Here is a 27,308-nt window from a genome sequence, read left to right on the forward strand (position 1 = left end):
TTCCTTTCTTAGTGGTTGCTATAAACTGAGCAGGGAAGCTTACTTACAACAGGCTTTCTGTTGGAGGAACATCTTGTTCATCCAGGATTACAGTCTAGAAGGACATGGCTCAGCGCTACCTGTGGATCTTGCTCCTTTGCCTGCAAACCTGTGAGTTCTGACCCTTGTCGATGCTCTCCTAGTTTCCTGTTAAGATTTAGAAATTGCCTGTAAAGAAGACATTGAAATGCCCTCTTCATGTACTTTAACCAGTACACCCTAGGTCTCAAAAAGTGTTCAACGGTCTGGGGAGAGACAGGATCCAAACCTAACTGCTTTTCAGCTTTCAAGTTTGTTTCTGAATTTGTCTGTGCCCAGTCTGCAAACCCTGTCCGGAATAGTCCGCACTTGGGAGGCCCACCCAGAAAGCCCAGCAAAAGAATGTATCATCTAAAACTATGAATAACTTAAAATCATTTCTTTTTGGGTGCATAGTTTTTGACAGGGATACGCCCTTCCAAATTATATTTCATTACTCTATCAGGTTAGAGTAATGCTTACCTTTAATTATCATTGTAAGATCTTCATCTCTCTAAGTCCCCTTTATTTTCAAAGCACATTCAGAGTTATTACTCTGCTTCTATTCTTCAGAAACTCTCCAAAGTAAATGAGGAAGAGACTGTTATCTCCATTTCATAAGTAAGTTAGCTCTCACAAAAGAAATGAACTTGAAATTTTGTTTTTCTTAGAGCTGAACAGTAAACTATAAGGACACATGGATATTGGTTGTTGTTAGTATGAAGAAAACTGTATAACATCAACACAGATCTAGGAGGGGTTTGTCTTTGCAGTTTCTTGCTAAATCCAAACAATTATATTCTCTATATAAAAGTTGACTATGCTTGACATTTCTTTTTTTTTAGATTTTATTTATTTATTTATAGTTGGCTCTTTTTAAGGTTTTATTTATTCATTTGACAGACACAGAGAGCGCACAAGCAGGGGGAGTAACAGGCAGAGGGAAAGGGAGAAGCAGTCTCCCCACTGAGCCCAGAGCCTGATGTGGGGCTCGATCCCAGAGCCCCAAGATCATGACCAGAGCCAAAAGCAGACACTTAACTGATTGAGCCACCCAGGCACCGCTATGCTTGGCATTTCTAAATCTACTTATAGTCTCTCCTATCCATTCTGAAAAACTCACTAGCAAATTCCTGGAATGTGTTAGAACACAGAGAATCTAGTGGGTTGGGACCTCCTAAAAAGGTAGAATCAATACACCTTTGTATCTGTGGTTCCCTTGACTATTTAATTAATAGTCACATGTGACTATTTGATTAATTAAGTCTCATTAATTCATTAATTGGACTATTTAATTTGACTCATTAATAGTTGACTATTTAATTGACTTGACTATTTAATTAATAGTCACATGTGACTAATTAAGTCCCATGACTGTGACTCCTTTAATTTGAGGTTCATGGAGATTGCACCAACTATGCATGACAGCTTTCTGGATCTTGTGCTGACCACCCTGACGTGACAGACAAAAATGCAAGTAGAGGGGAAGAGAGTTGGACAGAAGCTAAGTGAAAATCTAGGGATGTCCCCAGTCTTCCAGAGAAGGGCTGGAGGGTGACATTTGATGCCCCTTAATTTGCAAAGCATTCTGCAACTTTTATGCCTATATTCTTACGTGAGCCACACTAAGACCATTGAAGTAAGCAAAAATAGATATTAATCCCATTATACACAGAAAACGTATGAACTAAGACTCACGTTAAAAAGTTCGCCTGAAGTTTCACAACCTGATATGTGTATGGCTGGAAATTTGTACAGTTCCTCGATGCCAAGGGTCGAGCTCTTTCTGCTCCACCCTTCCTGCCTTCCTCTCATTAGGTTTTCAGTTTCTTGATGCTCTGCAGAGTGCTAGCACATGCAGATCGAATGTGATTCCTATTAAAATACCAACGGCATTTTTTCCACCAAACTAGAACAAACAATCCTAAAATGTATATGGAACCACAAAAGACCCTAAATAAACAAAGAAGTCTTAAAAAAGAAAAAGAAAACTGGAGACATCCCAATCCCAGACTTCAAGTTATACTACAAAGCTAGAGTGATCAAAACAGTATGGCACTGGCACAAAAATAGACACATAGATCCGTGGAACAGAATAGAGCACCCAGAAATAAACCCAGGGTTATATGGCCAATTAATCTTCAACAAAGGAGGCAAGAATATGCAATGGGAAAAAGACTGTCTCTTCAACAAATGGTGTTGGGGAAACTGGACAGTTCTGTGCAAAACAATGAAACAGGACCATTTTCTTACACCTACACAAAAATAAACTCAAAATGGGTCAAAGACCTAAAAGCGAGACATGAAACCATAGAAACCCTAGAAGAGAGCAGAGGCAATAATTTGTCTATAACATTGGCCCTACCAACATATTTTTAGATGTGTCTCCGGAGGCTAGGCAACAAAAAACAAAATAAACTATTGGGACTACATCAGAATAAAAGACTTCTGCACAGTGAAGGAAAGAGTCCATAAAACTAAATGACAACCAACTGAATGGGAGAAGATATTTGCAAGAGACATATCCAATAGAATTCCTCTGAAATCACTGAGATAAGAGAAGTCTGGGTACTCAAACTCATGACTCTTCCACATTGGAAAAGTTTTCTCAAAGAACCAAGACTCATAGTCATACGCTCCAAATTCTGCTTTCTTATCCTGACTTGTGATTATGATTCTGACTGCCTCTGCAAGGGCCGAGCCATCCACCCTCTAGGGTGAAAGACGGAAGAATCCACCACTTTTTTTCCATGCCCATTCTATATGTTCTTTCTCACACTCTTTTAATTCTTCCTTTTCTCTATGCTTTTCTTGCTTCGGTTTCTTCAACCCTTCACCTGGCTCCTGTTTCCTCTCCCCCAGCAATAATGGTAATAACCAACCATTTATGAAGCGATGATGACATGTTTGGCATTACTCTAAGTAGTCATATTTATTATTTACCTTACTCCTCACAATATCATATGAGATGAACACTACCAAGACCCCAGTTTAACAGATGAAACACAGAAAACTAGAGGTCAATTAGCCAAAAAGTGGAGGAGATAAGATTTGAATGCCAATGCCTTTAGACTTAACCACTGAACAAAGCTGCCTTTGCCTTTGCTGTCTTTGATGCTGAAATGGAATAAAAATACTGCCCCTGCTATCAATCATGATCACATTTTGAGATTTTTCACTGGATTTATTTATTTATTTATTTATTCCCATAAAGACAGGATTATTCAGATAGAGAATGGGACTCGTGGGCAGGTCTTTGCCAATAATAGAAGCTTAAGAGGCCCCCAAAGCAGAATATCCAAGAAAAAGAGCATATCCAGATATAGTTCAAGTACCCCATCATATCAATATGATGTGGGTTGACTTGAATTAGCTTCTTCAAAATAAGCAAATGTCCAATATCAACAAGGTCTTGGTATCCTGTTGAATGTGTAGCACAGTAGAAGCATTCTGGAAGTTGATAATCAGAAGTCCAAGAGGTGAGTAGGCCCACGTGGATGTCTGTCCATTGATAGGTAAGTCTTGACCTGAGCGTTAGACACAGGATTTCATGGCTGGAAGGGTCCTGGTGAGATCCAATTTGCCACTAGTCCAAAGTCTTTGTAAAGAGGAGCCTTTGAGATAAAGATAAAGCCTTTGTTCTAGAAAGAGGTTTGAGAAGACTCTTACCACAGATATTCAGAAAGGTCTCAAAAGCAGAAGCCCAGTTATAGAAATGGAAAAATACATTATGTATGGGGGAAACTGGATATCAAGACATCAGCTCAAAAATCCAGTTCCCAAATAGAGGGTAGGAAGGAGCATCAGTGTGCTAACACAAGACTTGTAGGAGGCAGGAGAGAGACACCTCGTCAGCTTGGTGCACTGAAGCTTCTCTGGAGGTCAGCATGGTGATTGACCAAGTGGACAGCATGCCTTCAAAGGGGCTTCAAGATTCTGTGGTGGATATAGGCTGTTCAAGTGCTTCCTGAATCAAATCTTTCTTGTCTTGAACCTTGGAGAAGAATGAACTTGCAAGTTTGGGGTTACTAAGCTCACCTGTGGGGAAGCTGGAAAAGAAAGAGGTATGAGCAATCAGTTGGGAGACTGATGTTGGTGGCGCTATGTACCCATATTTTCTTTGTTATACTCAATTTTTGATTATATAACAGTAGAAGGAAATAGTAATAGAACAGTGGCTGGCCAGGATCCCATCTTGGTTTTGAGAACTTGTGTGTTTCTTTTGTTTTGAAGAAACAGATTCAAGTCAACTCAGATCTCAAAAACGGTGATAAAAGTTGGGGCACCTTGGTGGCTGAGTCAGTTAAATAGCCAACTGTTGATGTAGGCTCAGGGTCCTGGGATGGAGCCCCACACTGTGCTCTGCACTCAGCGGGGAATCTGCTTCAGGATGGTCTCTCTTATCTCTGCCCCTCTTCTCCAAATAAATAAATAAACCTTTAGGGAAAAAAAAAAAAAAGAAAGCAAAAAAATCTAGTCGATAATAGTGTACTATTGTGTGGGGTGGTGGGTTCCTTTTCTTAAAAACTCATGACAAAGGGCTTTCCACCCTCATGGAGAACGACACAAAACTGGCTGCTCAACTCTTTGCTTCCTCTTTGCTCGCAACTCCCTTTCACTCAGTATAACGTGCTGTAACCCATTCTACCCTGAGGAGTGCAGGATGCAATCATCTCCATCCACCCTTCCGTGCCTGCCGTATCTGGGGAGGTTCTCCCCCCACTTACTGATCTCGGAAGCAGTGGGTGGAAGGAAAGGAGGAATGGTGAGCTAGTGTCCCCAAAGCCCAAGAAATGCTTACTTGAAGAATCCTAAGGAAGCTGGGGGAGGGGAGTGGTCAGGTGGCTGTAATTAGCAACACATTCTTCCTCATCTCTGCTCTGTTCCAGCTCCCTGCTCTGGACTCCAGGGCTCTGACTCTCCTTTTTCCCCCAGAGTTGACTGGGGTATTATTTTCATCTCTCTAACCATGGGTCTTGTTTTATATAGCACACACGTACAAGTGCCTAGTAAACGCCAGGCATCATTCTAAGAAATTTATAAATATTAACGCCTTTAACTCTTATAATATGTCTATGAGGTAAGTGCCACTATTAACTTCATTTTAAAACTGATAAAGCTGAGCGCAGAGAGGTTGCTAACTTTCCTAAGGTCTCAAGCTCATGCAGTTAGGTTCTTCTTCACTAAGTGAACCCAAACCCACACCCTGAGGTGCCGGCCCTTTCTTGCTTTACTTCTCCTCTAGTGTTGTCTTTTTCACCGCTCCCTTCTCTGGTCTGGTGTATGAAGTCGGGAAATCACAGTCACTGGGAGATGTGGTAAAAGTGGGTCACGTCTTCCTCAACCGCTTCTTCCCCTTAGTCGATATCTTGTTGACTCCCTAGGATGTTCCTTACAGTAGCATTTCCTCAGAATTTTTACATGCATCAAAATAATAACAAGGACTACCATGTATATGTGCCAGGCGTTGTGTTAACTGCACAGCCTCATAACTGAATTTTAATAATTATCCGCATTTGAGAGGTGAGGAACCTGAGAATCAGAGAATTTCAATAATTTTCTCAAAATAGCACAGCTGGATTCAAATGTACCTGGGTTCGACACGTGTGCTCCTCAACCTTCCGCGTCCTACCTCACCCCACGCTCCTCCCTTCACTCTTAGCAGAGCTTCACCTTCTGCATTGCTGAGCAGATACAGGTCCTCAAGCATGACTGTCTTCTATTTCATTCCCTCTACTCCAAAATATCCATTGTGTTTTAAGCACCTCGAGATGCCCTCAGACATTCTTGTGGGGTGGGTATTATTACATCTCATCTTGTAGTAAAGTAAGACAAGGACCTCAGTAAATGTCAGGGGTTGAATTTGAGCATAGGCCCACCTGGCTCAAACCTGTGTTGCCTCACCTCAGAAAGCAGCCTTTCTTCTACCCCCAGCCCCAACAATACCTAAAAATACTCTGTCCTTTTGCTCATCATCTCATTATCCCCTTCCACCTCAGACAAGGCATGAACATCTTCTGATTGAAAACCTATGCCTTCCACTGCCTGCCTCCATCTTTTTTTCCGTGACAAGCATTGGTGGTCCGTGTTCCTGCACTGTTCTGGGTCTGGGGATTGAAAGGTATAGACCCTGGACTCAAGTCACTCACGGTGTCTGGAAGCAGACATAGGGGTTCATGACCACCACATAACATCGCAAGTACCGTGAAGGAAAAACAGAGTTCCAGAGATCCCATGAGTAAGAGCACCTAACCTAGAGTAGGGCTGATCAGGGAAATTTCTACATGGTCTTCTTCCCTACCACCTACCCCAACTAACCTTTTCCCTCTCTCTCTCAGGTAAAACTGGTCTATAACAGTATTTAAGTTGCAGGTGCACAACACTATTATTTGACATCTGCATACCCTACAAAGTGATCGCCAACAAAAGTCTAGTTACTGTTTATCACCATATGGTTGACCTTTACCCATTTTGCCCACCCACCCTCTAACCCCTTCTGGTAACCATCAATCTGTTCTCTGTATTTATGAGTTTGTTTTTGTAGTATTTGTTTGTTTGTATTCCAGATATGAGTGAAATCATACAGTATTTGTCTTCCTCTGATGTATTTCAATCAGCATAATAGCCTCAAGGCCCATCTGCTGCAAATGGCAAGATTTCATTCTTCTTTATGGCTGAATAGTATTCCATTATATATACTATATTATAAATTATATATATACATATTCCTGTGTGTGTGTGTGTGTGTGTGTATACCGTGTCCACTTATCCATTCATCTATTGATGAACAATTAGATTATTTCCTTATCTTGGCTATTGTAAATAATGTTGCAATGAACATAGGGATATATATACCTTTTTGAACTCGTGTTTTCATATTCTTCAGTTAATTACCCAGAATAGCTGGATCATATGGTAGTTCTAGTCTTAATTTTTTGAGGATTCTCTATACTATTTTCAATATGACTGCACCAATTTACATTCCCACCAGTGGTATAAGAGGGTTCCTTTTTCTTCACTTCTTCTTCAACACATATGATTGCCTTTTTGATAATAGTTGTTCCAGCAGGTATAAAATGATATCTTATTGTGGTTTTGATTTACTTTTTCCTGATGATTAGTGAGATTGAACATCTTTTCATGTGTTTATGGCCATTTATATGTCTTCTTTGGAAAATAAGATCTTCTGACCATTTTTTAGTCAGGTCATTTGTTTTTTCATTGTTGAGTTGTATGAGTTCTTTTGTATATACCAGATACCAACTCCTTATCAAATATATGATTTGTAAATTCTTCTCCCATTCAGTGTGTTCCCTTTTTGTTTTGTGACGGTTTCTTTCACTGTGCAGAAGCTTTTTAATTTGATGTTGTCCCACTTGTTTATTTTTCCTTTTGTTTCCTTTCTCTTTAGTGTTGATCTACAAATACATCACTCAGATTAATGTCATGGAACTTGCCACCTATGTTTTCTTCCAGGAGTTTTATGGTTTCAGGTCTTACATTCAAGTCATCAATCCATTTTGAGTTCATCTTTGTTTACAGTATGAAGTAACGGCCTAGTTTCATTCTTTGGCATGTGGCTATCCAGTTTTTCTAGAACTATTTTTTGAAGAGACTGTCCTTTACCCATTAGATGTCCTTGGTTTCTCTGTCATAAATTAATTGTTCATAGATATGCAGGCAATCTCTTCTGTATTAAGACAAAAATAAAATAAATTAGTTTTGCCAGCTTTTCTAACTACCATTCTATTTCATCCCCTTTCTTTCACTGTCAGGAGTTTCCACTTACTTAGCACTTATTCTATTCTCGATCCTCTAGACTCTGGCCTCCACTGAAATCATCTCACTTGCACCATATTCTCATGGGTCATCAATAACCATCTAATGGACAAACGTAGGGTCCATTTTCAGTCTTTATTCCACTTGAACGCTGGGAATCACTAAACATCTGTGACAATCTCCCTCTCGAGACTCTTTCTCATCTTGGGTCCCATGATATTGTCCACTACTGGTGCCTCTCTTGCCACTTGTTCTATTTCGTTTCTTTTGATAATGCCTCCCTGTGACCGTTCACAAAGAAGCCTTGGACTTTAGCCTTAAGCTTCCTGAATAACTCATCTCTCTCTCCATCACCTCTTCTCTGCAGAGGGAGGATTCATAATCTACTTGGATTTCAGTTCAAAGGCAAGCGACAGTTCTCAAAAATGAGAATAGCCTAAAGAAGAAGAAGAAGAACTCTTGCCCATGTGAAGAAGTCTGGAGTCGGCAGTTCCATTGATTGAATAGTTGACAAGGCAGTGAGAGATACATACTTTTTTCTGTCTTTCGGTTCCACCATTTTCAGTATTGGCTTCCTCTTCTCGATCCAAAATGTGTGTCTGAGATCTAGCTGTCGTAGCATTTCAGCCTGCAAGAAGCAAGAAAGAGATGAAGAAAGCAGAATACCCTCTTCTTGAAGACAAAGTAGTCATATGCAACACTTTTGCTTTCATCCCATTGACCTGAATCTCGTCATATAACCAAAGTTAGCTAGCAAAGAGCTGGACAATGTAGTCTTTATCCTGGGTGACCATATGCCTTGCTAAAAATTAGGCATTCTCTTACCAAGAATAAAGGAGAGAACAAACATTGGAAAATAACCGACAGATTTGGCTACAACCCCCAAGCAATATTTTCAGACCATTCTCTTTCCTTATCTTCCATCCTTCCAACTACTTACCAGGATGGTCCAACATAATCTTAAAATCAGTATTTCTTTTTTGACATTGGAGAGGGAGAGGAGAGAGAAAATCTTAAGCAGGCTCTGTGCCCAGCACAGATCCTGATGTGGAGCTCAATCTCACAACCCTGAGATCACGACCTGAGCCCCAAATTACAAGTTGGACCCCTAACCAGCTGAGCCACCTAGGCGCCCCTCAAATTCAATATTTCTAACACTAAACCTATTTTCTCCTTGGGACTTTTTTTCAGCATAATCTTAGCCAGTTTTCCAGTATCTATCAGTTTTCACTGACACAAAGTAGATGCTCAAAATATATTGTTGAACAACTGAATTCTATCAGGTTCCTCCTTACTCCCTCTCTTTCTTTATACTGTGTCTCAAATTCAGCACTTCCATTCCATTCATCTTATCATCCTCTGGTTCATGCCCAGATGCCTATAGAAGCTTCCAAAATGGTCTCTCAAGTCCAGTTTCTCTTTTTTTATTCTTCCTACCCAACATTACTATATTACTATGACCCTAAAATATAATTTTAATCTTCATCCTCAAGAACTTCAATAGCTCCCCTCTGCCTGTGATATAGATCTCAAACTCAAGGCTGTCTCAGACCTAAACCAGATTTGTATCTCCACCTTATCTTTTTCTACTCTGTTATGCAAATCTATATTTATTCAACCCACATCCCATGTTCTCCTGCTTCTAAATTTTTACTCAGGACCTGAGGACCTGAGACACTCATCCTTTCCCTTTCTCTTCAGTAAAATTCTATTCACTCTTTCAAAATCCTCCTCAAATTCTACTTTCTTTAAGAAGTTTCCCCTAGGGGTGCCTAGGTGGCTCAGTGGATTAAAGCCTCTGCCTTTGGCTCAGGTCATGATCCCAGGGTCCTTGGATGGAGCCCCACATCGGGCTCTCTGCTCAGCAGGGAGCCTGCTTTCCTTCCTCTCTCTGCCTGCTTCTCTGCCTGCTTATGATCTCTGTCAAATAAATAAATAAAATCTTTAAAAAAAAAAAAAAAAGAAGAAGAAGTTTCCCCTAACCACTATAATTCAAAGTGATCTCTCCTTTCTTCGTATTTGTACTGTAACTACTGTCTCTACCATTACATGAATTTACCATTTACTACCTCATTTTTCAAAGAAGAGTTATGTGTATGTGTGTGTATCTTATTTCCTAAGCAATTATGAAATTCCTAAAAAATGTCAGAGAACTGGTTTTCTCATAGACTTGCCTAGTCCATTATGTGTCAAGTCCTCAAGACATTTTTGTGCTACAAGTTCTCTCTGAAGATGGGTTTTCCTTAGGTCCATTCCAATATTAATGTAATGTTTACATTTATATTATATTACTGGATTTTATGGATTATATTACTCTTATGTTATATATTATTATATATAATTAACATAATATACAAATATAAAACATATAAACTAATACATAATATATATTATGTCATTAGTATATTATATATACCCTGCACCTACATTTTATTACAGCACTTGCATTATATTACAGCCCCTAGAAAAATAAATATTGAGGTAGCTCAATATGGAGATTCTCTTTTAAAACCTGAAGTCTTAAGCATAAAGTCCATCAAGTGGAGTGGTACCTAAAACTATCTCTCTAGGCTTTACTTGAATTAGCCCTTAATAATGGCCCTTTATACATTCTTCAGTATGGTCCTGCTACCCCCCAGCCCCGCCCCGGGCCATCATGGGGGTGGCCTAGGAAGCCTTCAAAGGCATGTAGCAGTTATGAGGATGATGATGAAGCAAATGATGAAGATGAGAGTTATTGTCATCATCAACTCCAGAAACAACTGACATGCATGGTGCCTTAATGGCCACAAGACATTCCACTCCTATTGTATGATTTTCTGGTTACTACTTAGGTAGAACAAACTTTATGGTTATTATTTCCATTCTATGGATGGAGCCACTGAGACTCAGAAAGGTTTTGTAGCTTTATGAAGGTAGTCAGCTTCTAATCAGAAGTGCTATCACCCACACCTCCAGGCTCCTTGTCTTCCCAGCCACCTGACTCAGACCACAGTCAGAGGGTCTGGAAGTGACCAAGGCTGCATCTGGTGCATGGGTGATCCCTAGCCTTTCCTCAGCAAGTCCAGGATTCTCACCAACAATGCAAGCAGCAAGAGGGGCTGCAGGACTTTCCCCAGTCCGATCTACCTGCCAGTGCTCCTCTCCCTCGCCCTTTGATGCACCACATCACTCCCTGAAAGACTTGCTATGGGGGATAAGTCACAACAACACGACACACACTTTGCCTTGTGGCTACCCAACTGCCATGAACCCTAAGAAGTTCTGTTTTCACAACTCGCCTACACACTTCCTGGGGCTTGGGGAGAGAACCCACATCCTCTTCACACATTTAACTTTTATCTACAGAACAGAATGGCAGTTAGGTGCCAGGGTCTGATTTTAAAAAGTTCTGCAAGACACAGGCTACCTGGCACCAGGATCAGTTGTGTAATTTGCAGAAGCCATGGCAACATGAAAATGGGCGGGGGAGAGGGGTCCTTGTCCAAACAATAGTAAGACTTTCAAGGTGGCACAGCAGCCTTAAAGCCACCTCAGAGTCCTTTCGAGCTCAAGGCTCAGGTGGCATGCCCATGTCTGAGAGGGACTCAGGCTGGCACACACCAAGGGCACCTTACCACACCCCATAGCCCAATGGAACAGTTTATCTGGAGAGAATTAATGTTCAAGAAGCTGGATTTTTGTAAACTATGACTCTTGCCCTGAAGGCAGCCTTAGTCTCTCCTTTGGTTCCCAGTGGTTTGTTTCTTTTGCTTTTACCATTTAGCACTCATCAGATTGTGTTATTTTTTACTTGCATACACATTTATCTTATTCTCCAGGGTGTGAGCTCCTCAGCACCGCAGCCACATCCTATTCTTCCCTGAGCCTCTAGCATAGCATATGACACATAGTTAGCACCTAATAAATGTTTGTAGGTGCAGGTCCGTAGTCTCTCCCTCCCCCAGGATCCCATTACATCTTCTTCTGTACTTAACCCACCCCAACTAAGTCATCATGCATGACCTGGGATGGTCCTCCTAAGGCAAAATCTTGGTTGGTCTGAAAGGAAAGAGATTTTTATTAGCAATCTCTAGTCTCATTCAGGAGCTACTAGGCTGGAGGGCAAGGGCGGCCATTTTATAATTATATTGCCTTTCATTTTACAAACTAGGTATCAAGTCAGTTTATCTTCATAAGGTGAAAGAGGAGACGAGAGGAAAAATAAACTTCTCATTCCCCCCACATTGGATTTTAAAAGCATTCATCCTTCAGCTTTTACTGGAAAGTAACAGGTCAAGTCTTGTTATTGTCTCTCAAAGCACCATAATACTTACACAGTTGACCTTGAACGATGCAGGGGTTGAGGGTACTGACCCCTCATGCACTTGAAAATCCATGTATAACTTCAGGCTCCCCTAAAACTTCACTTACAGCCTACTCTGGACCAGAAGCCTTACTGATAATAGTCAGTTAACACATATTTTGTATGCTTTATTGTGTTACAGACCTCATTCTTACAATAAAGTAAACTAGAGAAAAGAAAATGTTATTAAGAAAATCATAAAGGAGAGAAAACACGTTGACAATATCGCATTGTATTTACAGGAAAACTTCATGTATAAGTGGACCCACGCAGTTCAAGTCTGTGTTGTTCAAGAGTCAACTATATATATCATATCTGTACATCTGTGATGATCTGCTCACTATTGATCTCTTCCTTTAACTGTGAAGTTCCAAAGAGCAGGAAATTTGTATCCATTTTCACTCACCTCTGTATCCCACAGCTCCTTGCATCGCACTTAAAAGAGTAGATGCTCAGCAAACATTTGTATTGGAAATTTGATTAATAATTACCTGCTGTAGTATCTGGGACAAGGCTGACCTTGAAAAAATTCATGCATTCATTCATAAATGTATGAATGAATAAATGAATTTTGCTTACATCAGAAGCTGTTCCAAGAGATTCTAGGCAACATTTATTAATTCATTCCACAAATATTTATTAAGCAACCACTACATGTCATGGACTAGTCTAGAGGCTGGAGATAGAGTAGGGAACAAAAAAGACCTCCCCAAATCATTAACTTGGGAAATACTTACTCGAGAACCTCCAAAGCACTATAGGCCTGTATCTTCCGGAAATAAAGGTATAAAAGTAGCTTTCTTTTTGCAAAGACCACAGCAGCCAGGCTCTTGTTCCAGCTCTTCCGTCGCTTGGCAATATGATCTTGGGAAAGAAAGACCCTTAATTCTCAAACCTTCTGGAGGTGTATGGTCTTTGTCCCCCCAATCTCGTAGACCCTTTGGTCTGTAAGTCCAGATAAATGTTTTTAATGAAATAGACCCCTTGAAATTCACTGGAAATTTCGTTTTTTTTTTTTTTTTATGAGAATCTCTTAGAAAATTTAGCCATCATAACATATTATATGTAGAGTAGAATACCAAAAACAAAAAACGAAACGAAACAAAACAAAACCTAAAAAACAAACAAACAGAAAAACCCCACAAAAATACAAAAGAAAAACAAAAAACCCCTCCAGAGGTTGGATGAGCTGCATCTGGGCAGCTCTTCAGGGAGACTCAGGCCTGGGAGACAGGAGACTCTAAAAAGTGCAACAGGGAAACGGCAATGGTTTTCTATTTATGTCCGCAGGTCTGGGAGCAGACAGAAGTGACACAGATGTCGTCACATTGATTGGGATACTGGGGGAGTTGGTCACTTTCCCCTTAAATATCGAAAAATCACAGCAAGTTGTCAACATCGTTTGGAACTCTGAGACATCTGTTGCTTTCATAACACCAGGAGATGCAGGAGCAGCACCCAAAGTTACTGTGACCCACCAAAATTATAATGACCGAATAAATGTCTCCTCTCAGAACTACAACCTGGAGATCAGTAATCTGAGGATGGAAGATTCCGGCATCTACAAAGCTGACATAAATACAAAGACCTTTGAAGGGGTGTTCACCACCACCACCAGGCGCTTCAACCTTCAGGTCTTCCGTAAGTAGTGCCAGGATAAAGGGCTTGCTTTGTTTTGCAAATTTGCTATCTACAGAACGCCTTTATCTCTTTGTTGATGTCCCTAATTCTTTCTGTACCTGTAAATCCATACGTAAATACATCAATACTAATGAAGAGCTTGTGATTTCGGTTGTTTTTAGCAATGTAACCTTCAGTCAGCAGGTTGTTCCATGTGTCTGGTTTTTCTTTTCTATAAAATGTGAATAATCAATCACTTCCCTTGGTCACTGAGAGGATCCAGTGAGATAGTGTATGGAAAGCACTTCTTTAAAAACAAAAACAAAAACCATTTTATTTTAAAATAAGTGTAGATGCATAGAGAGGTGTAAAAAGCCAGGCAGGGAGGGGCGTCTGGGTGGCTCAGTCGGTTAAGCGTCTGCTTTGGGCTCAGGTCAGGATCCTGGAGTCCCGGGATGGAGCCCCATGTCGGGCTCCTTGCTTAGTGGGGAATCTGCTTCTCCCTCTCTCTCTCCCCCTCACTCTGCTCATGCTCTCTCTCTGTCTCTCTCTCTCATACATAAGTAAGATCTTTAAAAAAAAGAAGAGGATCTGTGTGCACGTTCTCCAGTCCCCCCAGTGGTGGCATCTTGTGTAACTATAGGACAGTATCAAAGCCAGGAAGCCAGCACAGGCATCCCTAGGAAGCTGATTCAGACGTCAGCAGATGTACGGGGTCTCCTCTATGTGTAAGTGTACGCGTAGCTTGCAGAGTTTACTCACCTGCGTGCGATCAAGGTCCTGAACCACACAGCACCACTGCTGCAAGAGTCCCTCAGCCGTTCAGAGCCACCGTCTCCCTCCCCAGCTCCTGGAAGACCTTACTCCGTTCTTCACGCCCAACATTACGTCATTTCACACGTGTCACATATATGGACTCATGCATATGCATATGCTTTTGAGACTGGCTCTTCTCACACAGCATAATTTCAGAGTCATCCTAATTATTGCAAGGATCCGTAGTTTTTATCTTTTTATGGCTGGATAGTAGTATTCCATGGTGTAGACGGACCAGTCTGTTTAACCATTCACTGATGAGGGGATATTTTAGTTAGTTCCAGCTTGGGAGTATTACAAATAAAGCCTAAGCACATTCATGTACAAGCTTCTGCATGAAATGACTTTTTGCTTCTCTAGGATAAATGCCCAAGAAGGAAAACACGTGGTAAATTCATTTTTTCATTTATTTGTTTAAAAATTTTTATTGTGATAAAAATATATGTAACACAACATTAAACACTTTAACCATTCTTTAAAAGATTTATTTATTTATTTTAGAGAGAGTGCATGTGAGCAGGGGGGAGGGGCAGAAAGAGAGGAAGAGAGAGAGAGAGAGAAGCAGACTTCCTGCTGAGCATAGAGCTCCCACATGGGGCTCAATCCTAGGACTCCAACATCATGACCCAAGCTGAAATCAAGAGTAGAATGCTTCGCCAACTGAGCCACACAGGCGCCCCTGCTTTCATCCCTTTATATGTTCAGTTTTCCCCACTCAATCTCTGGGAGGTGTTATACCATGTGCAGGTAGAGCAGACCACCGGAAAGTCTCAGAGAAAGCCAGATCGCCTACCTAACACAATCTGTACCTCTGGGGGAGTTAGTGGAGAAGATAATGAGACAGAACTGACACTTACTGAACTCTGTGTGTCTGCCATTTTACCACCTAATTTTAAAAAATATGTAGAGATCACATACATTTACGCAACACATGCACAGAGTCAAAGACAATACACAGCGCATTGCAACTCTCCCTTCTCAGAGGCAGTCCCTGTTGCTGGCTTGTTTTGTCTTTCCCATAGATAATTAATATGTCTAGACAGATGATAGGCAGATGGACGGAGACAGGTATTAGGTGCTCTTTAAACACAACAGCTCATTTAGTCCTCACAACAAACAACCCTAGCAGGAGAAAATTCTATCAGTGCTTAAGGGGTGGAGCTAAACCTCAGTGAGGCTGCGTGTGTCCCCTTTCTGGAAAGCAGCAGAGCCTGGTCGGATCCAGGTCTCCAGGGGCTTCCCCACTCTTAGCCACAGCCTTGACCTTCTTCTCTGTCCAGTAGCCTGATGCAGGTAACATCTCTGTTCCTGCTGACAAGAATGAGACGGGATCCTATCTTTCCCACTATCCCCCACCTTGACACTCAGCAAAAGAGTTTCTCTAAAAATAAGTAAATATCAAGCAGAGACTTGAATATTCCTGTAAGTCCAGTTTCTAAAGAAAAGCACACGAGCGTGCGCACACACGCGCGCGCGCACACACACACACACACACACACACACTTTGGCTGGTTTTTGCTGTAGATGTTCTGTATTGATCACTGTTGTAGCACATCAAGGTCCCTCCAAACTTCTTTAGGAGTTTTTTCACAAGTCACCACTAATTCTGGTCTGGAGTAGATCCCTCCAAGAGACTCACAGGACCAGGCTTTCTGGTGCGGTTGGAATGAAAAACATTTATAGATTCTTCTTTACCATATTCTACTTCCTTGCAGGCACAGACAACTTTAAAAATACTACATGAACCAGAAAGCCACATGCCCCCTCCTTCTGAGCCCTCCCCACGTGGCTAGGATAGAGGGAACAAAGCCCAGCACAGCAACCTGGCCAAGAATTAACTAAATTTACCAACTCGCAACATGGGCACTTTCTTATCTGCCAGTAAAGGGAAGAACTTCCCTTTCCTTCTGCCGGCCCCAGATAGCTCTTAACTTCAACCTAAATATACTTGCTCTTCCGTAATTGCTCAGCTTACCATTTGGACAGTTAACCTTTTGATTGCTTTTATAAAAACATCTTTTAAAATGAACTTTTGAAGGGATTTTAACTTTTTACTGTGGCACTTTAGAACAACACAAAACAACTCCATGAAAACACACCAGAAAACACAGCCAAAACATTTTTCATAGAGACTTTCATGCAGCGGTGCACTGGTTCTTGATGGCATGGGTGACCCCAAGGGCGTGCGGCACATGATTTCATAAATGGTTGTAAATATACACCGGTCTTTATTGTGTATCCCATAGAGCTAGCCATATGCACAGAACGTTTTCATTGAATTTTGCTGTACGTTTCTCCTTCCCAGGCTTCAGGTGTCGAAGAAGAAGCCAACGGGAATACTGGCAGATAGTTTTGTGAACTGAGCTAATAAGGAAAAAGTAACCCAACAAACATATACTTCAGACCTGACCTTGCAAGTCAATGCAAGAGACTTCTTTGCTGGATCGGATAATGGTTTTCAAACACTGGAAGAATATTTCCTAGTTTCTTTGGCGCTCCTCACAGTGTAATGGCCGCAGACAGGAGGCAGACTGAAGTTTGACTTTAACCATCTTTAATGTTCTTAAGGTTTCTTCATCTTTAATGTTTCTTCTTGTTTTCTCCAGTCTAGAGTGACAATCTGTAGACCAGTCAACCCAGCCCAGGTCTGAGCATTTGCCAATTTCTTTTATTTGAGGGAAGGGTAAAGAGGAGGGAATCCCAAGCAGGCTCCATGCCCAGTGCGGAGCCCACGCGAGGCTCCGTCTCACGACCCTGAGATCAGGAACTGAGCCGAAATCAAGAGTCGGACGCTTCACCGACAGGACCGCCCGAGCACCCCCTGATTTGTCCGTTTCTGTGGTGTAAAGCCTTCCACTATGTTTTAAAGCTTGCACAACTGGGAAGACTTTGTGTGTATCATTACACAAGACAGATCTGAGAGATGTAAATCACTTAGAGCGTAGGTAACAGCAAACTGGCCAAAAAAAGAGAAGGCAGTGAATTTTGAGCCTGTATTAGCTTTTTTAAAAAGTGATTTATTTTGTTGTAAGTTGTTATCATTTCATTTTTCACGATGGCTGCACTTAACAACCCTCTTGAAAGAATTTCTGAGAACCCAACAGCTGGCTCTCCTGAGAGAGGTTAGCTCCCGCTCAGCCCGGACACCTGTGTCTCCCTGTCCTAGGTCGGCTTGGGAAGCCACAAATCACGCAGAGTTTAATGACGTCTCTGAACAGCACCTGCTATGTCACCTTGACGTGCTCCGTGGAGAAAGAAGAAGGGAACGTCACATACAGTTGGAGTCCTCTGGGGGAGACGGGGAATGTCATTCGGATCTCCCGGACCCCCGACAGCCAGGAGCTGACTTACACGTGCACAGCCCAGAACCCCATCAGCAACAGCTCGGACTCCATCTCTGCCCAGCAGCTCTGTGCAGGTGACCGGCGCCGTCTGGCTCCCCTGAAGTCTCCAAGACCCACTCAGAAGAGCGGCCTCAACTGGGCCTTGTTTCCTTGTTTCCCCGGGGGGTGCCCCTCCCTTAGGCCAGGCCTGGTCCGCAGGGGCATCTCCTCCCAGGAGGGCCTGGAAAAGAGGCCAGAGCTGTCTGAGATAGGCCGGGTGTTTGCGGTGTTCTGAGGCAGCCCCTGCTTGGCCCTCTGACTGTTTCTAACGCTGACTTTGAATACCAGAAAGTCCAGTTTCCCTTGGAGCTGTGGCACCCCCCGGCGGGCACCCCTTTTGACAGTGTCCCTGAGTGTGGCCAAGTCTCACTGTCTCTTCTGTTTCCAGACACTGCAACAGGCCTCCGCTCTCGCCGCATCGGGCTGCTGAGCGGGCTGGCCGGGCTCTTTCTGTTGATACTCATCGTGCCTTTGGTGCTTTTGTTCCTTTTGCGCAAACGAGGAGAAGGTAGGATTTCTCCAGAAGGTAAAATGTGCAAATACACCTTCCTTCTTCCCGGGACGGGACTCATCTATCCAAGGTGGGGTAAAGAGGTGCCTTGTTCTGGGGAGTCTGCCTTCCTCCAATCCGCACTCACGCACCCTCTCCGGAGTGCTGACCCCTGGACGCCAGTGCTCTGAGTGGGCTCCGCAATCCGCTCCTGCTGCCATCAGTATCTGGTGGGCCCAGAATGTGGGTGTGAGTTCACTACTGCCACGGAGGAGCTGTGCTTCACGACTGTGTCTTTCCTTCTCTAGCTCAGTGCTCTCACATGTAAAATGAGATTCGAACTATAGGGTATCCTGAGTCCCTTCTAATTCCTCCACATTTTGACTTTGGAGAGTCCCTGACGGACATGTACTAACTTTTCATTCCATGGACGTCACTAGATCCCTCTGGATCCCTCTGGATCCTCCTGTAATTATGCTATTTGCAATGCAGAAAACCTAATCTTGGGCCCCCTCAAGGATCATTATGCCCTCCTATTCCTCCTACCCCTACGATCTCCCCAAATCTTCCTTCCCCCCCAGTCACAGTAACAAGCCTGGGTGTAGAGAGCGCCACATCTGTTTCCATGTTCCTGACTCTCCTTTGGGTCTGATTCCTCAGGTTCCTTCTTGAAGCCCTTCAGTAAGAACTCTGGTAAGTTCTCAGCCACGAGTTTCCACGGATGACAACTGAGAGTGATGAGTTCACGGCAGATGGGTTAAGACTCAGCTTCTGTTTCGTGGAGGTCTGGGCCGAAGGTCCCAGCTTGACCATTTATCTGCTATGAGTGATCTGTCACCACAAGCCTCAGTTTTGTGGGTGGTAAAACAGACATACATACGTATTCGGGATTAAATGGAATTACCCACATTAAGTACTTGGCCTGGAGCCTGGTGCCTAGTAAGAACTCAGTAAATATCAGCACGATGCGTACAACTGACCATCCAGCCTTGGCACGGAAGGAGGCTTTCCAGGGCAGAGAATTTAACTCAAATGCGACCGATGGGGAGAAGTCCCGTAACCTGACTCAGGCCGTAGATATCTTCAAGGTTCCTCCAAGAGACCTCTGTCTCCAATCCCTCACGGTCTCTTGGGAAGGAAGCAATGCTACTTTTTTCATCTACCAATGAGATGACAGAGAGTGCCCGGGCTGACTCTCTTGGCGAGTCGGAGGTAGGGTCTGGGACAGGACTTGCCTCTGTGTGCCACTCAGCTCGCTGCTATTTGTGGATATGTTGGTGCCCTGAAACAGCTCTTTCATTTATTTATTTATTTATTTTTTAAAGTTTTTATTTATTTATCAGAGCGGGGGGAGAGAGCGAGCACAGGCAGACAGAATGGCAGGCAGAGGCAGAGGGAGAAGCAGGCTCCCCGCTGAGCAAGGAGCCCGATGCAGGACCTGATCCCAGGACGCCGGGACCATGACCCGAGCCGAAGGCAGCTGCCTAACCAACTGAGCCACCCAGGCATCCCTGAAACAGCTCTTTTTGACTTTGCCCTAAAATGTTGCATGTTAGGAACAAAAAGAGGGGCACACTGGGACAGATGCCTTTACCAGCCCAGGAATTCTTTTTTTTTTTTTTTTTTTTAAGATTTTATCTATTTATTTGACAGAGAGAGAGAGAAATAACAGGGCGGGGGGGAATACAAGCAGGGGGAGTGGGAGAGGGAGAAGCAGACTTCCTGCTGAGCAGGGAGCCCGATGCAGGACTTGATCCCAGGACACCTGAGATCATGACCTGAGTCGAAGGCAGATGCTTAACCGACTGAGCCACCCAGCTGCCTCAGCCCAGGAATTCTTTTTTTTAACATATGTATTATTTGCCCTAGGGGTACAGGTCTGTGAATCATCAGGCTTACACATTTCACAGCACTCGCCATAGCGCATACCCTCCCCAATGTCCATCACCCAGCCATCCTATCCCAACCCCCCACCCCCAGCAAGCCTCAGTTTGATTCCTGAGATTAAGAGTCTCTTATGGTTTGTCTCCCTCCCTGGTCCCGTCTTGTTTCATTTTGTTCTTCCCTACCCCCCAAGACCCTCTACTCTGCTCTCAAATTCCTCATAACAGAGAGATCATGTGATAATTGTCTTTCTCTGATGGACTTATTTTGCTTAGCCTAATACCCTCTAGTTCCTTCCATGTTGTTGCAAATGGCAAGATTTGGGGGTTTGATGGCTGCATAATATTCCACTGTGTGTGTGTGTGTGTGTGTGTGTATGTGTGTGTACACCACATCTTCTTTATCCATTCATCTGCTGATGGACATCTAGGTTCTTTCCATAGTTTGGCTACTGTCAGCCCAGGAACTCCTCAGAGTAGAGACTTGTCTCTGTGGTCTTTGCCTCCCACGGAGCCCGGCGCACAGAGGAAGCCTCTCATCAGAGTTTTACCATGTGGCTCAATCGAGCAGACAACGAATGTCTGTAGAGTATCTGTTCTGTGCTTCTCCCTGGAGATAGTCACAGGAAGGTAGGGAGCAAAGGAGCCTGACACAGTGTGTAACTAGAGAGAATCAACCTCACGGAAAAACCAGGACCCTCACATGCGAGGACAGTGAGCCCAGGGGAGGCCGTCAGCTCCATGTGCCAGAGGTGCCATGTGAGACCCTGCGGGGCGGGGCTGCCTCTGACTGCCCGCCCGGGCCGGGAGAGCCTCGTCAGCCTCCTGTGGATTCTGGAGTAGAGCCCTGGGTGAGCCAGGCCTGAGCTCGGGCCTCCCACACCGCGTGAAATCCCGACAAGAGGGAGAGGCCGTCCCAGGACCCGAGCATCCGTCTCAAGGCGATGTTAGCCCTCTGACCTTTTAGGGCTTCATTTCTTTACCTTAAAAAGAGAACCTCAGAAGAAGTCATCTCTAAAACCCATCCGCCTCTCACACGCTGTTTCTATGTTTCTGTGTGACGCAGATGCCGCCTCGAAGAAAACAATATACACCTACGTCATGGTGACCAGAGCTGCCCCCCCAGCAGAGGGCAGAATCTACGATGAAATCCCCCCGTCCAAGGTGAGCTAATGCCACTCACGGGTCCTCACACCACCCCCAGGGAAAGGGAGTTGGGGGCAGCAGGCCAGGGATCCAGAGGGTCTAACCAAGCACTGTCATGTCAGGGAAATGATGCCAGGAGTCCCTCTGTGGGGACAGGAACATGGCCAGTCGTCCCTGCACAGCAACCTCCAGGGGTAGAGGCCGTCAGCTTCCACACGGGGGTCTGGTTCTGGGTGACGTGAGAGGCCTGACTAGGTAGGAGTGGGGTGCCCTCCACGAGGGACAAACAGCAGGGGGGCTGTTTAGGTGAGAGGTGAGGGCTGCTGGGTGGCCACCAACATGGGAACAGAACTGAGAGAGATTCCCTCCTTTTTTAAGATTTAGTTTATTTGAGAGAGAGCACCAACAGAGTGGAGAGGCAGAGGGAGAGGCTCCCCACTGAGCAGGGGGCCCGATGCGGGGCTCAATCCCAGGACCCTGAGATCAGGACCTGAGCCGAAGGCAGACGCTTAATGACTGAGCCACCCAGGAGCCCCAAGAGGGTCCCCTGGAACTTCGTGGTCTGGCAGCGACACCTCCTCCTCCCACCTGCCCCGCACCTGCCTGTCCTGCCCTCACCTCTACCCTGAACCACTTTCCTCTGTGCTCCCAGGCCCTGGCCTGCTCCCCCAAAGTCGACAGGAGTGGAAGGGCGCGGAGGTCCGCCTGGTCCAGCCAGCACTGAGCTTGTGCTGATGGGCGACTAGGTGTCCAGAGCCAAAATCTTCAGTGGGCAAGACCCAGCGTGAACCTCTTGGCTCCTGAGGGTTTTACCCAACTGCTACCCACTCCTCCCGCCCCACACCCTGCCCTGGGCCTCTCGAGGCTGGATGGAACCAGAGTGGAGGCGGGGAGCGGAGGTGACCTGGTGGGAGTGGGAGCAGGGGGCAGCAGGCCAGGCAGAGGCGGGAAGGGGCCTCCTGAGGTTTTGCCTGGGCCCCTCACTGAGGGGAAGACGGGTGTTTTACAGGAGCTCCCTGCCAACGAGGACCCAGTGAACAGGGTTTACGCCACACTGCAGATGGAGAAGGTAAATCCTTTTGATTTTTTATCCCAACCTGTCTGTTCCAGCCATTCTGCCGTGCCCTGTCCATCCGAGCAGGGGCCAGCTGGTTCTCCTGGTGCTTCTTTCTGTCCCTCTCAGGACTAACTGGTGAGGACCTTGGCCCACAGTGTTCCACCCCTGCACAGAACCTAGCTCCAGGTCTGTGGCCATCCAAAAGCTGGCTCACTTGGGGTGTTGAGCCTGCCTCTAAATGCAGGAGCCCCAGGGCCTCTGAACTGCGGGGTTCCAACTCTAGCCTCTCAAGCGGCTGGGGCCATGTGGGCTCACAGAATAAAATCAGACAACCAGGTGCCCCCCTCTGGACAGACACAGGCCCACATCAGGTGCCCAGCCCGGGGAAGTAGATGGAACACAGGCTGAATTTCAGTTCCCACTTCCTCCACCAGCTGACTTGCACAGTGTGCAACCTGCACCACAATTTGAAATGGAGCAGCGACACGCACAGTGCCCTGTGCCTCGATGTCCTGCTCTGGACTATGCATAGAGGGCAGATGAGACTTTCCGTTTGGGGCATCGCTCACTGTCTGTGAGGATCCTCATTTCTGCTGCAGTCAGAAGGACAGCTTTGGGGTGTCTTGGGGAATCAAATGTTTTGTCAGTGTTCCTGTGTGATAGCTGAGCAAAATCATTGTGAAAGATAAACAGGAACCCGGGGGCCTGGGGGAAGGGAAAGTCGAGAGAACAGATGAAGAGCGGGAGAGGACATTAGGAAATGGGCCGCTGATGGGTGGGGAATGAGAATTAAGAGCTGGTTCGGTAGAGGGCATCTGTGAGCTGCAGAAGCAGGAGGCTTGCAAGAGAACGAGTGCTCGGGTGGTTGGGGTGTGGGGCTAAGCCCGTGTCCTGGAGCACAAGACAGAAGGGTCTTCGCTCCCTCCGTGCTCAGGACAGGGAAGGAGGGAGAAGGAGACCGAGGGACAACGGAGGGACAACGGACAGGCGAAGGGGAAGGAAGAAGGGAGGGGCAGGGCCGCAGGTGTGAGCCGGGATCTGCAGGTTGGGGAAGGACACAGGAGGAGACATTAGCGAGGACTCCACGGGAGGGATTCACCAGGGCGGCGCAGGTTGCGGCATCTCAAAGCACATCCTCTAGATGAGGTGGGTAGCAATTATTGATTGCTCATTAGGTGATTTGAGAAGAATTTTTTCCCTGTCCTGTCGGGTTCACTTTGCTTGGGAGTAGAGTGTGGGGAGGGCTTTAGGTCTGTCCGCATAACTAGAACAGAGGACATGGGTGGAGTTAGTTCCCTAGTACATGGGGTGCCCTTGTGGGGGTTCAGAAGGAGCTGAGGCTCAGCCAGGAGCAAGGAAGGCGGGTGGATTGAGCCTGGTGTTGCCCAAGCCAGTCATCAAATCAATGCAAACACCCCCATTCCCTTCTGCTGCCTTTTCCCTGGGCTCCACTGCTGATTCCCCAAGCGCTTGCAAGTGCGCAACGGGAGCATCTCCCCGGGACCCGGGCTGTCTCTCTGTCCTGGTACCGCCTGGGGCCAGGCTTCCCATGCAGCATCTCTCAATTAACCTGCCGCTCCAACTCCCTCTTGTGCACAGATGGGGAAAACCAGCACTCAGGACGGCAAACCTCCTGGGATTTCAGCCTACGAAAATGTGGTCTAGGCTCCCGGGCAGCCTTCTCCCTGCGGACAGAGCTTCAGCCACCATCGACAGCCCAGCAGATGCCCCGGACCCAGACTTTCTTTGCGCATGTCTTACATGGAGACTGAAGCCATCACTTTTTGTGACTGGAGGTGATGACCCTTCCCAGCAACCCCCTATGTAAGAAAGACTGTTACTTTGCACACCTGTGCTACGTGGTGGCGCACCACCTGAGATGCTCTTATCACACTCAATGTCTGCGAGGAGCCCTGATGCAGAGCCTCCAAACTCTACACAGCCCCAGCGACAAATGAGACAAAAGCACCCTTTCCCTGAGGCAGATGCAGCCCCTCCCAAGCACATGGCTTGACGAATGGAGTGTGGGCTGCATTTCAGCCTCTCTGTGCCCCTTTGCCCAGGAACTTTTGTGTAGGGGACAGCTGGCTGGACCAGCCCACTCGTGCATGACGGGGTCACATAGGAAGCCATTGGTGGTGTGGCTCTCAGCTGTGTGGACACACTCTCCAAATGGAGCGTTGGAAAATGCTCTTTCCATAGGGACTAGACAGCTGGGGCATTTTTCTTCAGGCTCTACTTCAGAAGCCTCGTAAGATTCTCATAAAAGAATCATGGACTTCACACTGGTTAGATGTCCATGCCCTTCCTACCAGCGCTGAGGAGGAATCGCCCGCGGCTGAGCAGAATTTTCAAGTGATCATATGAAGAACTGTTTCCCGTATGTGTGAGCCCCCACGGCCAGCTAAATCCCAAATCCCCATCAACGATCCCAGACTGGGCAGCAGAAATGAGCTGTATGTAGGTAGAAGGGAAGTGTTAGTCCCAGTGAATGGGTCCATAGCACCGTCTAGCCCTGACCACCATTAGCACTGTGTTGGGGGCTGCAAGACCCCCAAAGTATCAGATGAGCATAATGTCCGCTCTGGTCTAGCTGCTCTGTGCAAGGCAAGCATGGGCACTCGTGTTCAATGCTGAATTACACGTTTCAGGGAGTGGCAGGAGCTAGCAAAATCAGGGAAAGCTTCCTGAAGGAGGTGGGGCTTGGAGGGTTGGAGGTGGGTTGAAACTGGGCTCTGGAGGAAGAGTAGGATTTGGCCATAAATGAAATGGACAGGTGGCATCCCACTGAGGAAAGCCCAAGAAAGAAGCGGAGGCTGGATCTGTGTGATGTGCTCAGGGCACTGCCCCAGATGCACGGGGCACACTCACCGTCCCTTGTCTTTGACAGCAGAGCGCCTCTGCTTCAGTGTGTGCCCCCGGCCCCAGCCCTTTGCACACACATCAATGCTCAGCTCAAATGTCACCTCCTCTGTGAAGCTCTCCCTGGCAACATGGGTCAAATTAATTATGGCTTTTTTGCCCTCCCTTCCCCCACTTTGTCCTTATATCAATCACTGCAACTCATTTCCTTCTGCCTCACAGTACAGAGGCTACTTGCATCCCTCCATACTGTGCATGCTGAAGGGCAAGGTCCGTGACTTCAAACCCATCGAGACTGACTCTGAACGATGAGAGTTTTGTTCCCCTGTGCACCCACCACCAGCCAACGTCGTGCCCTGCACCAGGCTTGTGAGCAATAAATTCTTTGAATAGAATTGAAAATGACCAGCCAGCTCAAACAGAAGGTCTATGTTTCAAGCACTGATAGACAGATGCATAGCGGAATCCCGTTATGGCAAGCCTTCAATGTCAGAACGCAGACGTCAGTGTAAGGGCACTTTGGAGGGAAAAGACTTTCAGAGTTAAGACCGGTGGAGACATCACCGGAAGCAATGAACCACCTGTGAGTGAAAGGCAGTCACCCAGGGAGGAACACCAGGGAAGAAACAAAGAGACACATCATAAGGATGGAGAAGCTCCAAAGGGACACTGAACAGGCTGGGTTTCCCCTTAAAAGCATGGCTCCTCACCTTCATGTGAGCTGAGGGACCACTCCTGAACATGGTCCTTCTCTAGCTTGCCCCTACTCCTTCCTGGTGCGCTCACCCAGTCAGATTGCTAGTTTCCTACAGTCCCGATGGCAAGTGGAGAAGGAATAGAACCAGATGCAAGTGTTCCTTGGGTCTTGCACGAGAACAAACCTGGAAGGGAACCAGTGCCCAGGAATTCTTCATGTGGCCTTTAGGACTTGGGACCACCAAGCTCCCATCTCTCACTTTCTTCCCTAGTCTTCTGATTTAATGAAGATATAAGCTACTCACCCCATCCCCTAAGGGCTTGGTTCTCAGATTCTCCTTCTGCAAAATGGATGTGTGTTCTTATGGACCACACCAAGATGGGTCAGTTTTTACGAAGTTTCATTGAAATTGCAATCTGGAGGGGCAGGGCCCTCTAGTGGCAAGTACCGGTAAGGCAGCACAAGCCCCGCACCTGCAGGTGCACTTGAGCTTTCCACGGAGAACAGGGAACAGAGAACGGGAGGATCCGCGCAGCAAATGCCTCTCAGAAAAAGAAAGCGAAGCTGAATTAAAATGTGATGCTTTTTGAAAAGCTATAGAACGCTCTAAATTGCACATCCCACAAGAGAGGAGCTTGTCTGGCCACTCTGGAAACCCGGCAAAGGAAGGAAGGAGCCTGATTGGTCTGGTGGGTGTGGTGGGTTTTTTTTCCTCTTTTTTTTAAAGATCTTATTATTTGAGAATGAGTGAGAGAGAGAGAGAGAGAGCGCGCTCAAGGAGGGGGCTAGGGTGGGGGTGTGTGGGAGAAACAGACTCTCCGCTGAGAAGGGAGCCTACATGGGCCTCCATCCCAGGACCCTTAGATTATGACCTGAGCTGAAGGCAGGCACTTAACCCACTGAGCTACCCAGGAGCCCCTAAGGTACTAACAACAAAATACCAGCAAACCAAATGCAGCAGCGCATTAAAATGACTATATATCATGACCAATTTGGATTTCCTCCTGGGAGGCAAAGATGGTTCAACATTTAAAAAAAAAAAAAATGAATGCAATAGAACAGATTAATAGAATGAAGGGTGAAAAAAAACCCCATATGATCATCTCAACTGATGCAAAAAAAATGTTTGACCAAATTCAATACCCTTGTCATGATTAAAAATAGTGAACAGAA

At 45.5% G+C, this 27,308-nt stretch overlaps 1 protein-coding gene and 1 long non-coding RNA gene across 4 annotated transcripts; one reads left to right on the forward strand and one right to left on the reverse strand.

Moving 5' to 3' along the window:
- CD84 (CD84 molecule) lies at nt 1–27,308 on the forward strand. Of its 2 annotated transcripts, XM_059145786.1 has the most exons (9): nt 19–150; nt 11,990–12,110; nt 13,472–13,822; nt 17,784–18,035; nt 18,389–18,508; nt 19,151–19,183; nt 21,440–21,537; nt 22,529–22,588; nt 24,176–27,308. In XM_059145786.1, the coding sequence occupies exons 3-9, from the start codon at nt 13,726–13,728 to the stop codon at nt 24,239–24,241; spliced, it is 726 nt and encodes a 241-aa protein (XP_059001769.1). In that variant the 5' UTR covers nt 19–150; nt 11,990–12,110; nt 13,472–13,725; the 3' UTR covers nt 24,242–27,308. The 2 variants fall into 2 exon arrangements, with proteins under 2 accessions (XP_059001768.1, XP_059001769.1); XM_059145785.1 differs by lacking the exon at nt 11,990–12,110 and having other exon boundaries at nt 1–150.
- Nucleotides 3,248–14,866, reverse strand: LOC131814641 (uncharacterized). 2 transcript variants are annotated; one of them, XR_009347376.1, is made up of 5 exons: nt 14,564–14,866; nt 12,919–13,045; nt 8,370–8,464; nt 6,913–7,747; nt 3,248–4,494 (listed from the first exon to the last, which is right to left on the reverse strand). It is a non-coding gene; the product is annotated as an uncharacterized LOC131814641 (long non-coding RNA). The 2 variants fall into 2 exon arrangements; XR_009347375.1 differs by having other exon boundaries at nt 3,248–7,747.

The sequence above is a fragment of the Mustela lutreola genome, chromosome 14 (genome assembly GCF_030435805.1).
Source record: "Mustela lutreola isolate mMusLut2 chromosome 14, mMusLut2.pri, whole genome shotgun sequence".
NCBI classification, from domain to species: domain Eukaryota; kingdom Metazoa; phylum Chordata; class Mammalia; order Carnivora; family Mustelidae; genus Mustela; species Mustela lutreola.

Coding starts and splice junctions, on each gene's coding strand:
- CD84 (XM_059145785.1), top strand. CDS start 105: ATGGCTCAGCGCTACCTGTGGATCTTGCTCCTTTGCCTGCAAACCT. Junction 151..13,471: donor GCTCCTTTGCCTGCAAACCT/GTGAGTTCTGAC, acceptor TTATGTCCGCAG/GTCTGGGAGCAGACAGAAGT. Junction 18,036..18,388: donor TGCCCAGCAGCTCTGTGCAG/GTGACCGGCGCC, acceptor TTCTGTTTCCAG/ACACTGCAACAGGCCTCCGC.